This window comes from Chlorocebus sabaeus, chromosome 1, assembly GCF_047675955.1.
Source record: "Chlorocebus sabaeus isolate Y175 chromosome 1, mChlSab1.0.hap1, whole genome shotgun sequence".
Classification (NCBI taxonomy): domain Eukaryota; kingdom Metazoa; phylum Chordata; class Mammalia; order Primates; family Cercopithecidae; genus Chlorocebus; species Chlorocebus sabaeus.
This window is the reverse complement of record NC_132904.1, coordinates 55,571,737-55,584,360: the sequence shown is the minus strand read 5'-3', so window position 1 is coordinate 55,584,360 and position 12,624 is coordinate 55,571,737. Positions and strand designations below refer to the sequence as shown.

The 12,624-nt window shown below is 41.2% G+C and overlaps 1 protein-coding gene across 4 annotated transcripts in view; it reads right to left on the bottom strand.

The window, feature by feature from the left end:
• Window positions 1–490: 490 nt before the first annotated feature.
• TMEM41B (transmembrane protein 41B) overlaps window positions 491–12,624 on the bottom strand; it is a 30,071-nt gene continuing 17,937 nt past the window's right edge. Inside the window, exons 5-9 of one of the 4 annotated variants that reach the window (XR_012093799.1) lie at window positions 8,956–9,049; window positions 8,229–8,333; window positions 6,742–6,880; window positions 2,875–3,097; window positions 491–2,326 (exon numbers count right to left, since the gene is read on the bottom strand). Coding sequence is in view for 1 of the 4 variants with exons in the window: in XM_073018503.1 (XP_072874604.1) it covers window positions 2,928–3,097; window positions 6,742–6,880; window positions 8,229–8,333; window positions 8,956–9,049 (508 nt within the window). In the remaining 3 variants the exon portion in view is untranslated. Of the gene's footprint in view, window positions 3,098–6,741; window positions 6,881–8,228; window positions 8,334–8,955; window positions 9,057–12,624 lie in introns of all 4 variants that reach the window. The other 3 variants (XR_012093800.1, XR_012093801.1, XM_073018503.1) reach the window with 3 other exon arrangements.

Genomic DNA, 12,624 nt, shown 5'->3' with positions numbered 1-12,624 from the left:
GTTTCACCATGTTAGCCAGGATGTTCTTGATCTCCTGACCTCGTTATCCACCCGCCTCTGCCTCGCAAAGTGCTGGGATTACAGGTGTTTGAGCCACCACGTCTGGCCCAGAATTTAAGAATATACTTTTATTCAACGACGAATTTGTTTTTAGTTTTTTGAGAAGAGTCTGGCTCTGTCACCCAGGCTGGAATGCAGTGGCGCAATTTCATCTCACCGCAACGTCCACCTTCTGGGTTCAAGCGATTCTCGTGCCTCAACCTCCCAAGTAGCTAGGACTATAGGCGCATGCCACCACACCTGGCTAATTTTTCATATGTTTAGTAGAGAAGGGTTTCACTATGATGGCCAGGCTGGTCTCGAACTCCTGACTGCAGGTGATCCACTCGCTTCCGCCTTCCAAAGTGCTGGGATCAAAGGCGTGAGCCACCTTGCCCGGCCAGAGTTTTTTAATCTAAGTACTTCCATGAAATAAATCCCAAATGTGACATTTAGGTTTCTCCAGTACAATTTATTATTATTATTATTACATTTTAGCTTGCATTTACTAAGTGTCATGGAAATATTATACTCAAAGTAACAGAGTTCCAGAGAAAGACCATTAATTAAGAAAGAACAGTTTCACTTTCTTAGCATGTCAACTTCTAGTTAGCCTGCTTGTCTCCGCACCACAGATGCTTGTCTTCTTGTGGTTGTTACCGTATAATTGTCAAGCCAAAGCTTGAATTTACATGTGGCATCAGGCCAAGTCTATGAATCCATGAAGACAGGCCATCAACTGCACTGAGGGTAGTCCTTTCTTGACAGTCAATGATGATGAATCTGGAAAAACTGTCTATTCTCTTAGGAGAAGAAAATATACCCCACCTAAAGTCGTAGCTACCATTAACAAAAAAAAAAAAATTAGCAAAGGGAAAGAATCAATGATAAGGACAGTAAATATACTCTGAGAATAGAGTAAGTACAATTTACACACGCTGGAGTAAATAGTGACGCTTCTGAGTCTAAGCTCATTTTTTAAATTCTGATAAAAATTTACTCAATTACATTTTATACAGTAATATTTAGTGAATTTGTCCAAAAAGGCTATGTTTTAATTTATGTGTAAAAATAACAAAGGATTTATCAGTCTCTGGGCAATAAGAAAGGAAGAAAGCCTTGCTAGAAATAATAATCTCACACAAAAGGCCAGCTGACATAAGAATACTATAATAATCAATATATTTTCTTTGTATTTACAATAAAATCTATCTGTTAATACTGTGATAGAAAAAATAATCAGTCCACATCATGTAGTAAAAACAGGCTTTTGAGGATGATTATACCTCTCATAATAAAAACATACAAGGATTTCTCACAGCTAAAGGACTTTTCAACATAATGAGTCATGGGTGAAGGTAAAACTGACAGAACACTTTAGATCAGCTATGTCCTACAATCAAGGAATCAAGGGCATTACCCATTAACCAAGCAGCAAAAAGCACTTTCATTTTTCTAGAACTATTTAAATATAGTAGTTGCCATGTGATCAGTTAATTTTACTTTGTGAGTTAGAAAAAGTAAAGACTAAATTGGGAAACTGCAATAAGTAATCAAAAGCAGCTCCAAACAAAAAAGCCATCAATAGAAACAAAAGGCATTTTTCTAGGTGTATTATGCATAAAAAGAATAATTACATAATATTATTAAATGTATTCTTTAATAACCAGATTAATAAATGAGGTAAAATTTAGTCATCGGAACAAATAAACTATATTTAATCACTTGTGTTTTGCTGTCATTGTTTAAAATAATTAATGTCTAAAAACTACAAACTCGTGAGTGTTTGCTTTTTAGAGCCCCTTTTGAGATATTAGACATAACAAATTATCTGAATATAAATTATCAATACCACGGCCAGGCGCAGTGGCTCAAGCCTGTAATCCCAGCACTTTGGGAGATGGAAGTGGGCAGACAGCCTGAGGCCAGGAGTTCAAGATCAGCCCGGCCAACATGGTGAAACCCCATCTCTACTAAAAACACAAAAATTAGCTGGGCATGGTGGCACACACCTGTAATTGCAGTTACTCAGGAAGCTGGGCCAGGAGAATCGCTTGAACCCAGGAGGCGGAATTTGCAGTAAGCCGAGATCATGCCACTGCAGTCCAGCCTGGGCAACAGCAAGACTCCATCTCAAAAAAAAAAAAAGAAAAAAATTACAATACCAAATATGATACAGTTATATAATACCAATTTTATACATGCACAGTGGAAATACTGTAAAAACAAGATAAAAGAAAACAGACTGGCCAGAACTTTAAATTTCAGACTAATCCATGATAAAAATCTAGAAGATAAAAAACAAAAATGAAATTAACAAAATAGACAACTTGATATCCTTTTTATATTCAGTCGTCTACTAACATGCAATTTCCAAACAAATCCATTACCTCAAAAGAGGAAGAAAATGTAAATCTCTTTTTAAGTTTTCCAGTTTATGCTCTGAAAAAAGCCTAACATTAACAAAACTTGCAACACTACTTTTAAAAATCTAGAATTTAAGAATCTATCTATTTTAGTTATTAAAGAGAAAAAATATTCAATTAAATCAAATGAATTAGCTGGATCAACAATTTCCTACCACACTACTATTATCTATAGCTACCCTTGGTATAATACTTTATGTCTAAGATGTCTACCTTAATACCATAATACTTTATGTCTAAGATATCTACCTTATTGATAGCACTTTTCACAGTATACCAATTTCCATTTTTACTTTCTTCTCCCCTTGTCGCTTAAATGTATTACTTTAACTATCTGACAGGAAATTTTATTTTACAAATTCCTTGTTTAATTACTGAAGAGGTGATTTTAAAACATAAATGGATGCACCTGTTAATCCTGAGATGGTGATGACAGCAAAACTAAAAATCAGATGATTATTTTTACTCAAATTTCTGCTTTAGTTTTTTTTGGAAGATGGCTGGCAGAATAGAAAGCACAGCCAAGATCATCAGAACAAATATTGAGTTCCAGGAAACAGCTTCTCCTGCTGTTGTAAGTTGATACAGTGTTGTTCCTGCCTTAATGGCTACAAAAGAAGGAGGTGCAACACCTGAAATAAAAAATAAAAAGATACAGTAAAAACCACCAACTGTTTTTAAAAAATTAAAATTTTCTGTGTGCATAAAGTTTCTTAAAACAATAGAGCTATTTTCATTTTGGGAAAAAAAATTAAGAATTTAAAGCTCAAGTTTATTTCCATATAAAGAATTCAATCTTTCCTAATCACCTCTTAAAGATAATGATCTTTTTTTATTTTTTATTATTTTGAGACGGAGTTTCCCTCTTGTTGTCCAGGCTGGAGTGCAATGGTGCGATCTTGGCTCACTGCAACCTCTGCCTCCTGGGTTCAAACGATTGTCCTGCCTCAGCCTCCTGAGTAGCTGGGATTACGGGCATGCGCCACCACACCCAGCTAATTTCGTATTTTTAGTAGAGATGGGGTTTCTCCATGTTGGTCAGACTGGTCTTGAACTCCCGACCTCAGATGATCCGCCCACCTCAGCCTCCCAAAGTGCCGGGATTACAGGCATGAGTCCCCATGCCCAGCCAGGATAATGAATTTTAAAAACCCAAGATAAGTGCCCAGAGAATAATTTTACATTTATCAAAAATGCTTCCCCCCGACCCCCCCAAGAGTTTGACTCTATCCACTCATTGCAGCCTCAGTCTCCCCAGGCTCTGGTGATCTTCCCACCTCAGCTTTCTGAGCAACTGGGACTACAGGCATGTACCACCACACCCAGCCACTTTTTGTAATTTTTGTCAAGGGGGGGGGGTTTGCCATATTGCCCAGGCTGGTCTCTATAACTCCCAGGCTCAGGCAATTCGCCCACCTCAGCCTCCCCAAGTGCTGGGATTACAGGCATGAGCCACCACACCCAGACTATCAAAAACCTTAAAAGAAAAAAAAAAGGCCCGGCACAGCGGCTCGTGCATGTAATTCCAGCACTTTGGGAGGCCAAGGTAGGCAGATCACTTGAGGTCAGGAGTTTGAGACCAGCTTGGCCAACATGGTGAAACTCCATCTCTACTAAAAATACAAAAATTAGCTGGGTATGGTGGCGCACACCTGTAATCCCAGCTACCTGGGAGGCTGAGGCAGAAGAATCACTTGAACCCAGGAGGCAGAGGTTGCACTGAACTGAGATCATGCCACTGAACTCCAGCCTGGGTGACAGAGAGAGAAAATCTGTCAAAGGAGAGGAAAGGAGAGGAGAGGAGAGGGGAAGGGGAAGGGGAAGGGGGAGGGGGAGGGGGAGGGGAGGGGGGAGGGAAGAAAAGGAGAGGAGAGGAGAACAGACAGAGGAAAGCAAAGGAAAGGAAAGGAAAACGGAAAGGAAAGGAAAAAAGGAGGGAGGGAGGGAAGGAGGGAGGGAGGGGGGTCTGTTCTAGCAATTTCAAGTTTTAAGATACTGAAAGTGTGAGTAAAGAGAGCAGTGCATACAAAAGTACATACAGAATGATGGCATTTCACTAAAAATCAAAACAAAGGGAAAGATATTACTTTAGCCAAAGCTAAAACTAAATCTCTGCCTTTCACCTGTAAAATGGAAATAGAAACAAAAATTCTCTCTTTAGATTCCATGGATGTGACATTTAACAAAATTAAAAATTCCCCATGCTGATGTCAGTTTGTCAATTTTTTTTTCTTTTCATTCTTTCTTTTTTTTTGAGATAGTGTCTTGCTCTGTCACCCAGGCTGGAGCGCAGTGGCACAATCTCGGTTCACTGCAACCTCTGCCTCCCGGGTTCAAGTGATTCTCCTGCCTCAGCCTCCTGAGTAGCTGGGACTGCAAGCACCTGCCACCACGTTCAGCTAATTTTTGTATTTTTAGTAGAGACAGGGTTTTACCATATTGGTTAGACTGGTCTTGAACTCCTGACCTTGTGATCCGCCCACCCTGGCCTCCCAAAGTGCTGGAACTACAGGTGTGAACCACCGCGCCCGGCTAATTTTTTTTAAAGTAGCAATAAATAATTGATTTTGGTTATTCTTTTCAAAAAGAAATATTCTTACAAGAATTAAGCTTTCATAGGTATTCAGTATGTAAAAAATCTGCTCATTTTTTTTTGGACATCTAAACAATTCAACTTGAACTGGAAAGAAAAGCAAAACACTCCTAGAAAGAATCATGAGAATTCAAAAAATATATAAATAATCTTCATGTCCACTGATTAATTTCAAAATTAAGGCCGGGCACGGTGGCTCATGCCTATAATCCTAGTACTTTGGTAGGCTGAGGCGGGCGCATCATCTGAGGTTGGGAGTTAAAGACCAGCCTGACCAACATGGAGAAACCCCATCTCCACGAAAAATACAAAATTAGCTGGTCGTGGTGGTGCATGCCTGTAATCCCAGCTACTCGGGAGGCTGAGGCAGGAGAATCGCTTGAACCTGGGAGGCAGAGGTTGCAGTGAGCCGAGACAGCACCACTGCACTCCAGCCTGGGCAATAAGAGCGAAACTCTATCTCAACAACAAAAAAACACACACAAAAAAACACACAAAAAAGCAAAATCAAGTATTATTTCTTTAAAAGCAAGAATGTTTGTTGATCATTGCTTTCTCCATACTTTTGATAACATCCACAATAAATGCTGGTCTCAATAAAAGGAAAAATAGGATCAATTCTCTCCTGAAAATTCAAGTTCAACATTTTAATACTTCATTAGGAAACAAATTTGCTGCCGGGCACGGTACCTCATGCCTGTAATCCCAGTACTTTGGGAGGCCGAGGCGGGTGGATCACGAGGTCAGATCAAGACCATCCTGGCTAACAAGGTGAAACCCCATCTCTACTAAAAATACAAAAAGTTAACTGGACGTGGTGGCGGGCGCCTGTAGTCCCAGCTATTCGGGAGGCTGAGGCAGGAGAATGGCATGAACCCAGGAGGCGGAGCTTGCAGTGAGCCGAGATTGTGCCACTGCACTCCAGCCTAGGCGACAGAGCAAGACTCTTGTCTCAAAAAAAAAAAAAAAACAAGCAATCAAATAAACAAACAAAAAAAAAACCTCCAAAAAACACAAAGGAACCATTTTGCCAAAGCAACATTAAAAAAAAAAAAAAGAGCTGGGCATGGTGGCTCATGCCTGTAATCTCAGCACTTTGAGAGGCTGAGGTAGGAGGATCACAAGGTCAGGAGTTTGAGACCAGCCTGGCCAACATGGTGAAACCCCATCTCTACTAATAATACAAACATTAGCCAGGCGTGGTGGCGTGTGCCTGTAGTCCCAGCTACTCGGGAGGCTGAGGCAGGAGAATGGCGTGAACCCAGGAGGCGGAGCTTGCAGTGAGCCGAGACTGCACCACTGCACTCCAGACTGGGCGACAGGGTGAGACTCAGGGAAGGGGAAGGGGAAGGGACATAGGAGAAAATTGCTCAAAAAGGCAATTTGATTTTTTTTCCTCTCCACTTAGAGGGACTGGAGGTTATAGGTCCTGCTTAACTCTCTATTATTAAAATGATATACAGTAGAAAGTGCTCTTCTTTAAAGAGGCAACACAAAAATAACCTAAATCAACACAATGCAACAAACACTTCTGAGTATCTATTTATACAGCCAGGCTTTGTGCCCAAGAGTTCTAGATGGTGCTGACATATCTGCAGAGAGCATGCATGCAATCTAGATCAGCTGGACACTGTCAGATATGTACACAATGAGCTCATACAAGGCAAGAACCAGAGGCCTTACCTAGAAAAGTACCAATAAAAAAAACTTTCAATGGCACGTTTATCACAGGAGATGTGATATTAATAAACCAATTAGGCAGAAATGGTGTTATTCTCAAAAATATAATGTAGTTAATGAGATGTTCTCTATGACGGTCAACCTGTCATAAGAAAGAAAATAATTAGCATCAGATTGAGGACAACTTCAAAATAAGTCGCTTAATATAAACACCTTATTTCAAATTCTCATTCCTGATACTTCAGAGCATACCCAAGACAAATGATCAGGCTGGCATGGTGTTTCATGCCTGTAATCCCAGCACTGTGGGAGGCCAAGGCAGGTGGATCACCTGAGGTCAGGAGTTCGAGAACAGCCTGGCTAACATGGTGAAACCCATTTCTACTAAAAAAGGTGGTGGCATGCGCCTGAAATGCTAGCTACTTGGGAGGCAGAGATAGGAGAACCTCCGGGAGGCGGAGGTTGCAGTGAGCCAAGATGCCCTTCAGCTTGGGCAACAAGAGCGAAACTCCAACTCGAAAAGAAATGAAAAGAAAAGAGAAAAGAAAAGATCAAAAAAGGCCAGTGGTGACTCATGCCTGTAATCCCAGCACTTTGGGAGACTGAGGCAGGACGGTCACCTGAGGTCTGGAGTTTGAGACCAGCCTGGCCAACATGGTGAAACCCTGTCTCTACTAAAAATACAAAAAATTAGCTAGGCGTGGTGGCATGTGCCTATAATCCCAGCTACTCGGGAGGCTGAGGCAGGCAGGAGCATTGCTTGAACCCGGGAGGCAGAGGCTGCAGTGAGCCGAGGTCATGCCACTGCACTCCAACTGGGTGACAGAGCGGCCGGGCGCAGTGGCTCACGCCTGTAATCCCAGCACTTTGGGAGGCCGAGGCGGGCGGATCACAAGGTCAGGAGATCGAGACACGGTGAAACCCCGTCTCTACTAAAAATACAAAAAATTAGCCAGTCACGATAGTGGGCGCCTGTAGTCCCAGCTACTCAGGAGGCTGAGGCAGGATAATGGCGTGAACCTGGGAGGCGAAGCTCGCAGTGAGCCGAGATCGCGCCACTGTACTCCAGCCTGGGGTACACAGCGAGACTCCGTCTCAAAAAAAAAAAAAAAAAAAAAAAAAGAAAAAAATGCACTGGGAGTTGGCTGATACAAGTGTTTTAGTAACACATGCACAGAATACTGCATTAACATAAAATGGATAGGTATCTAATTATGTGGATGCCTTTATACTGACACTTTGACTTCTCTGATTGAATTTAACCGGATAAAAATTACCATCACAGGTCTAAAACATTTGTATGTGAAATTATTAACATTCATATTTGCCTACCATCTATTTTTATTTGGTCAGAAGATAGTTATTACTTGAGTTAACTTAGGAAATAATTTGTGTTGGTTTAATACATGTAGCTAATTCATGTAGGCACTAAACACAGAACTTCCAATTAACAAAGAGTTACATCAAATAATTTAACAATACATGTTTACCTGCTGTGACCATTTTACTGCTTTCTCTGTTAGGTATTTGTATACAACTGGTCTCCCAACTAAATAGGAAAGCATATAACAAAAAGAGGCACCAAGTCCAGAACACTGGAAAACAAAAAGAAGCCATAAGCATTTTGTATTTTTCCATCTTACTCACATTGATTTATTCACCTGAGTAAAAGCTCAATTAATTTACTTCTTTTGGAGGTGGGGAGGGTACTCTGCAAGACATCTCTTGTGCAGAGATGATCTAGTACTTTCTCAGACCAAATTGTACCTCAAATGAGATCAGCTAAAACAAACTGGCACTTGTGATTACACCTAGTGACTATATCCAAATAAATAATGCTAGGCTTTAGCCTAAGAATAAAATTTCAGGAGCCAATTTCCAACCTCCTCCCGACCCTCACAATTTCTAAGCTTGAAAATACCACCTCTGGCCCTGGGACTTAACTCATTGTGCTCATCAACACTCTTTTGGACTGTCGCAGTTACAAAATCCAATAGGAAAGAAAAGCTAAAACATAGCTTATAAATGCAACTAAGTCTATAATTGGTCTGTTCTGGGGGAAAAACAAATTTTAACACCTCCTTGTGAAGGGACTTTAACTCCTCTTAAACTAATGAGTTTATGCTTACATAGACTAGTGGGATTAAAATATCATCATCCTCATCATTCTATTGTTTTTTTTTTTTCAGTCTCCCAATTTTATTTTTTCATACTTACCAAACAAACAAGAAATAAGGCCAGTGGAAAGGGATAAAGAAACCCTGAAAGTATACTGAGAAATATAGAGCCTGGAATAGCAAATGTTTGCAAGCTGGTAACTTTTAAGTTAAGGATTAGAACACAATTAAGTGGAATTTTAAAAGACAAATGTAACATTTCGGGAAAAAAGTATAAATACAGAAATTATCATATAATGAGATTATAACCAAAGGTTTAGCCTCTAAGTTGACCATTTACTAAACGTATCATAAATACTAGCAAGTGTGCGCTACTAAAAGGTTTCCAAGACAAAAATCCAGTATGTACTAGATAGAGAGGAATCAGGCACTTTGGGGGAGGAAAAAAGAAAAGGTCTTCCATAATCTTTCAGTGCTTCTCTAATACATTTTACTCCCAAATGTTTTCAGGGAAATCATGTACATATAATTATTTCTAATTTAATTATGAAGATTTACCTAAATTCACTACTCATTTTAAAGGAACAGGAGCTACGAGAGAATTTAAAAAATGAGAAAAATAAAATAACAATAGAAATTACAAAATATAGTAAAAGTCACAAATCTTATTTATTTTTGAGAAGGGGTCTTGCTTTGTCACCCAGGCTGGAATGCAGTGGCGCACTCATGGGTCACTGCAGCCTCAACTGCCCAAGCTCAAGCAATTCTCCCACTTCAACCTCGCAAGTAGCTAGGATCACAGACATGTGTGTCACCATGCCAATTTTTATTATTTGTAGAGATGAGGTCTGGCTATGTTGCCCAGGCTAGTCTTGAACTCCTGGGCTCAAGTGATCAGCTACTGCTCATTTTCATTTCCTCAGAGGAGATTCTCTCCTTGTTCCCTGTGACCTGCTTTACTATTCCACTATGCTATTGAAACTTCCTCATAGATATTAATAACTTTTTCTCAACAGTCACCTTTCAGTGATCCCTGCATAGGATTATACTTCATCCTGCATGAAACATGGCTTCAGTGAACTGTACTACTTCTTCTACGTTACAGGTAATTTCTTCTCTAGATTTTTCTCTTTGCCCTCAAATCTGAAATTTCTCTAACGTTCTGTTAGTCACACTCTCCCTTTCCTTTGATAAATTTGGCAATTTCCATGGCTTCAAGTATCAACCACATATAGTACTAAAACTCAAAACTCTCTGATCAATCAGCCTCAAATTTTCCACCTGTTTCCTACACGTCTCTGTTAAAAACAACACACACACACACACACACACACACATATTTTGGGTTACGATTGTATTATATGGGCCGGGTAGGGTGCCTCATGCCTGTAATCCCAGCACTTAGGGAGGCGGGCGGATCAAGAGGTCAGGAGATCGAGACCATCCTGGCCAAAATGGTGAAACCCTGTCTCTACTAAAATACAAAAAATTTGCTGGGTGTGGTGGTGGGCGCCTGTAGTCCCAGCTACTCGGGAGGCTGAGGCAGGGGAATGGCTTGAACACAGAAGGCGGGAGATTGCAGTGAGTCGAGATCTCGCCACTGCATGCCAGCCTGGCAACAGAGCGAGACTCCATCTCAAAAAAACAAAACGAAAACAAAAGATATTATGGATAGTTTCACACATATATAAATGTAGAAATACTCAGTGTAAATGATGAGTTGATGGGTGCAGCAAACCAATATGGCGCATGTATACCTATGTAAAAAATTGCAATGTTGCGCACATGTACCCCAGAACCTAAAGTGTAATAATTAAAAAAAAAAAAAAAGAAAAAGAAAAGAAAGAAAAGAAAGCAAGACTCCAAAGGATGAAAGGAGATAAATGGAAATTTTCCCTTGAGGAAACTGAGAGAAGCAGGAATAAATGAGGACAAATTCCCAGGAAGTGTTTTGTTGTTTTTGTTGTTATTGTTTAATGCAACTGTTTTTTTCTTTTTTTTTTCCCTAAAATTTGGTGAAATTCCTACTTGTCTGAAAAGGAAACCTAAAATTATAGCTGAAATTGGGGGAAAAAAAACAAAGTTGAGAAACCAGTGTTACGATGCCCTATGTCAACATATTTCAGGCTGGGTGCAGTGGCTCACGCCTGGAATCCCAATACTTTGGGAAGCTGAGGGTGGATCACTTGAGACTAGGAGCTGAAGAACAGCCTGGCCAACATGATGAAACCCCGTCTCTAATAAAAATACAAAAATTGGCTGGGCACAGTGGCTCATGCCTGTAATGCCAGGTACTCAGGAGGTTGGGACACGAGAATCACTTGAACCCAGGAGGCAGAAGTTGCAGTGAGCCATGATCATGCCACTGACCTCTGGTCTGGGCAATAGAGTGAGACTCTGTCTCAAAAAATAAAAATAAAAATAAGGCCGGGTGCGGTTGCTCACGCCTGTAATCCCAGCACTTTGGGAGGCCCAAGTGGGAGAATCATGAGGTCAGGAGTTCGAGACCAGCCTGCCCAACATAGTGAAATTCTGTTTCTTACTAAAAATACAAAAACTGGTCGGGTGCGGTGGCTCACGCCTGTAATCTCAGCACTCTGGCAGGCTGAGGCAGGCGGATCACGAGGTCAGGAGATCAAGACCATCCTGGCTAACACGGTGAAACCCGGTCTCTACTAAGAAAGTACAAAAAATTAGCCAGACGTGGTGGCAGGCACCTGTAGTCCCAGCTACTCAGGAGGCTGGCAGGAGAATGGCGTGATCCCGGGAGGCGGAGCTTGCAGTGAGCCGAGATCGTGCCACTGCACTCCAGCCTGGGCGACAGAGCGAGACTCTGTCTCAAAAAAAAACAACAAAAACAAAAACAAAAACTAGCCAGGAGTGGTGGTGCGTGCCTGAAATAAGGCTATTTTCCTGACCAGCTATTTGGGAGGCTGAGGCAGGAGAATGCTTGAACCTGGGAGGCGGAGGTTGTGGTAAGCCGAGATCATGCCATTACACTCCAGCCTGGGTAACAGAGTGAGACTCCATCTCAAAAATAAACAAATATAGGCCAGGTGCAGTGGCTTACGCCTGTAATCACAGCACTTTGGGAGGCTGAGGCAGGTGGATCACCTGAGGTCAGGAGTTCGAGACCAGCCTGATCAATATGGTGAAACGCTGTCTCTACTAAAAACACAAAAATTAGCTGGGAATGGTGGCACGCTCCTGTAGTCCCAGCTACTCAGGAGGCTGAGACAGGAGAATCGCTTGAGCACAGGAGGCAGAGGTTGTAGTGAGCCCAGATTGCGCCACTGCACTCTAGCTTGGGCAACAAGAGCAAGACTCTGTCTCAAAAAATAAATAAATCAATAAAATAAATAAAAATTAAAACCCCACATATTTCAACGTCCAAATTGTTTAATATCATTAAAATAATTCCTTTTCTGCCAGGCGCGGTGGCTCACGCCTGTAATCCCAGCATTTTGGGAGGCTGAGGTGGGCGGATCACCTGATGTCAGGGGTTTGAGACGATCCTGGTCAACATGGTGAAACCCCACCTCTACTGAAAATACAAAAATTAGCCAAGCATGGCGGCAGGCGCACGTAATCCCAGCTACTTGGGAGGCTGAGACTGGAGAAACGCTTGAACCCAGGAGGTAGAGGTTGCAGTGACTAGAGATTGCACCATTGCACTCCAGCCTGTGTGACAAGAGCGAAACTCCATCTCAAAAAAAAAAAAAATTGGTTTAAAAATGATGATTATTTTTACAACATCAAGAGGTAATGT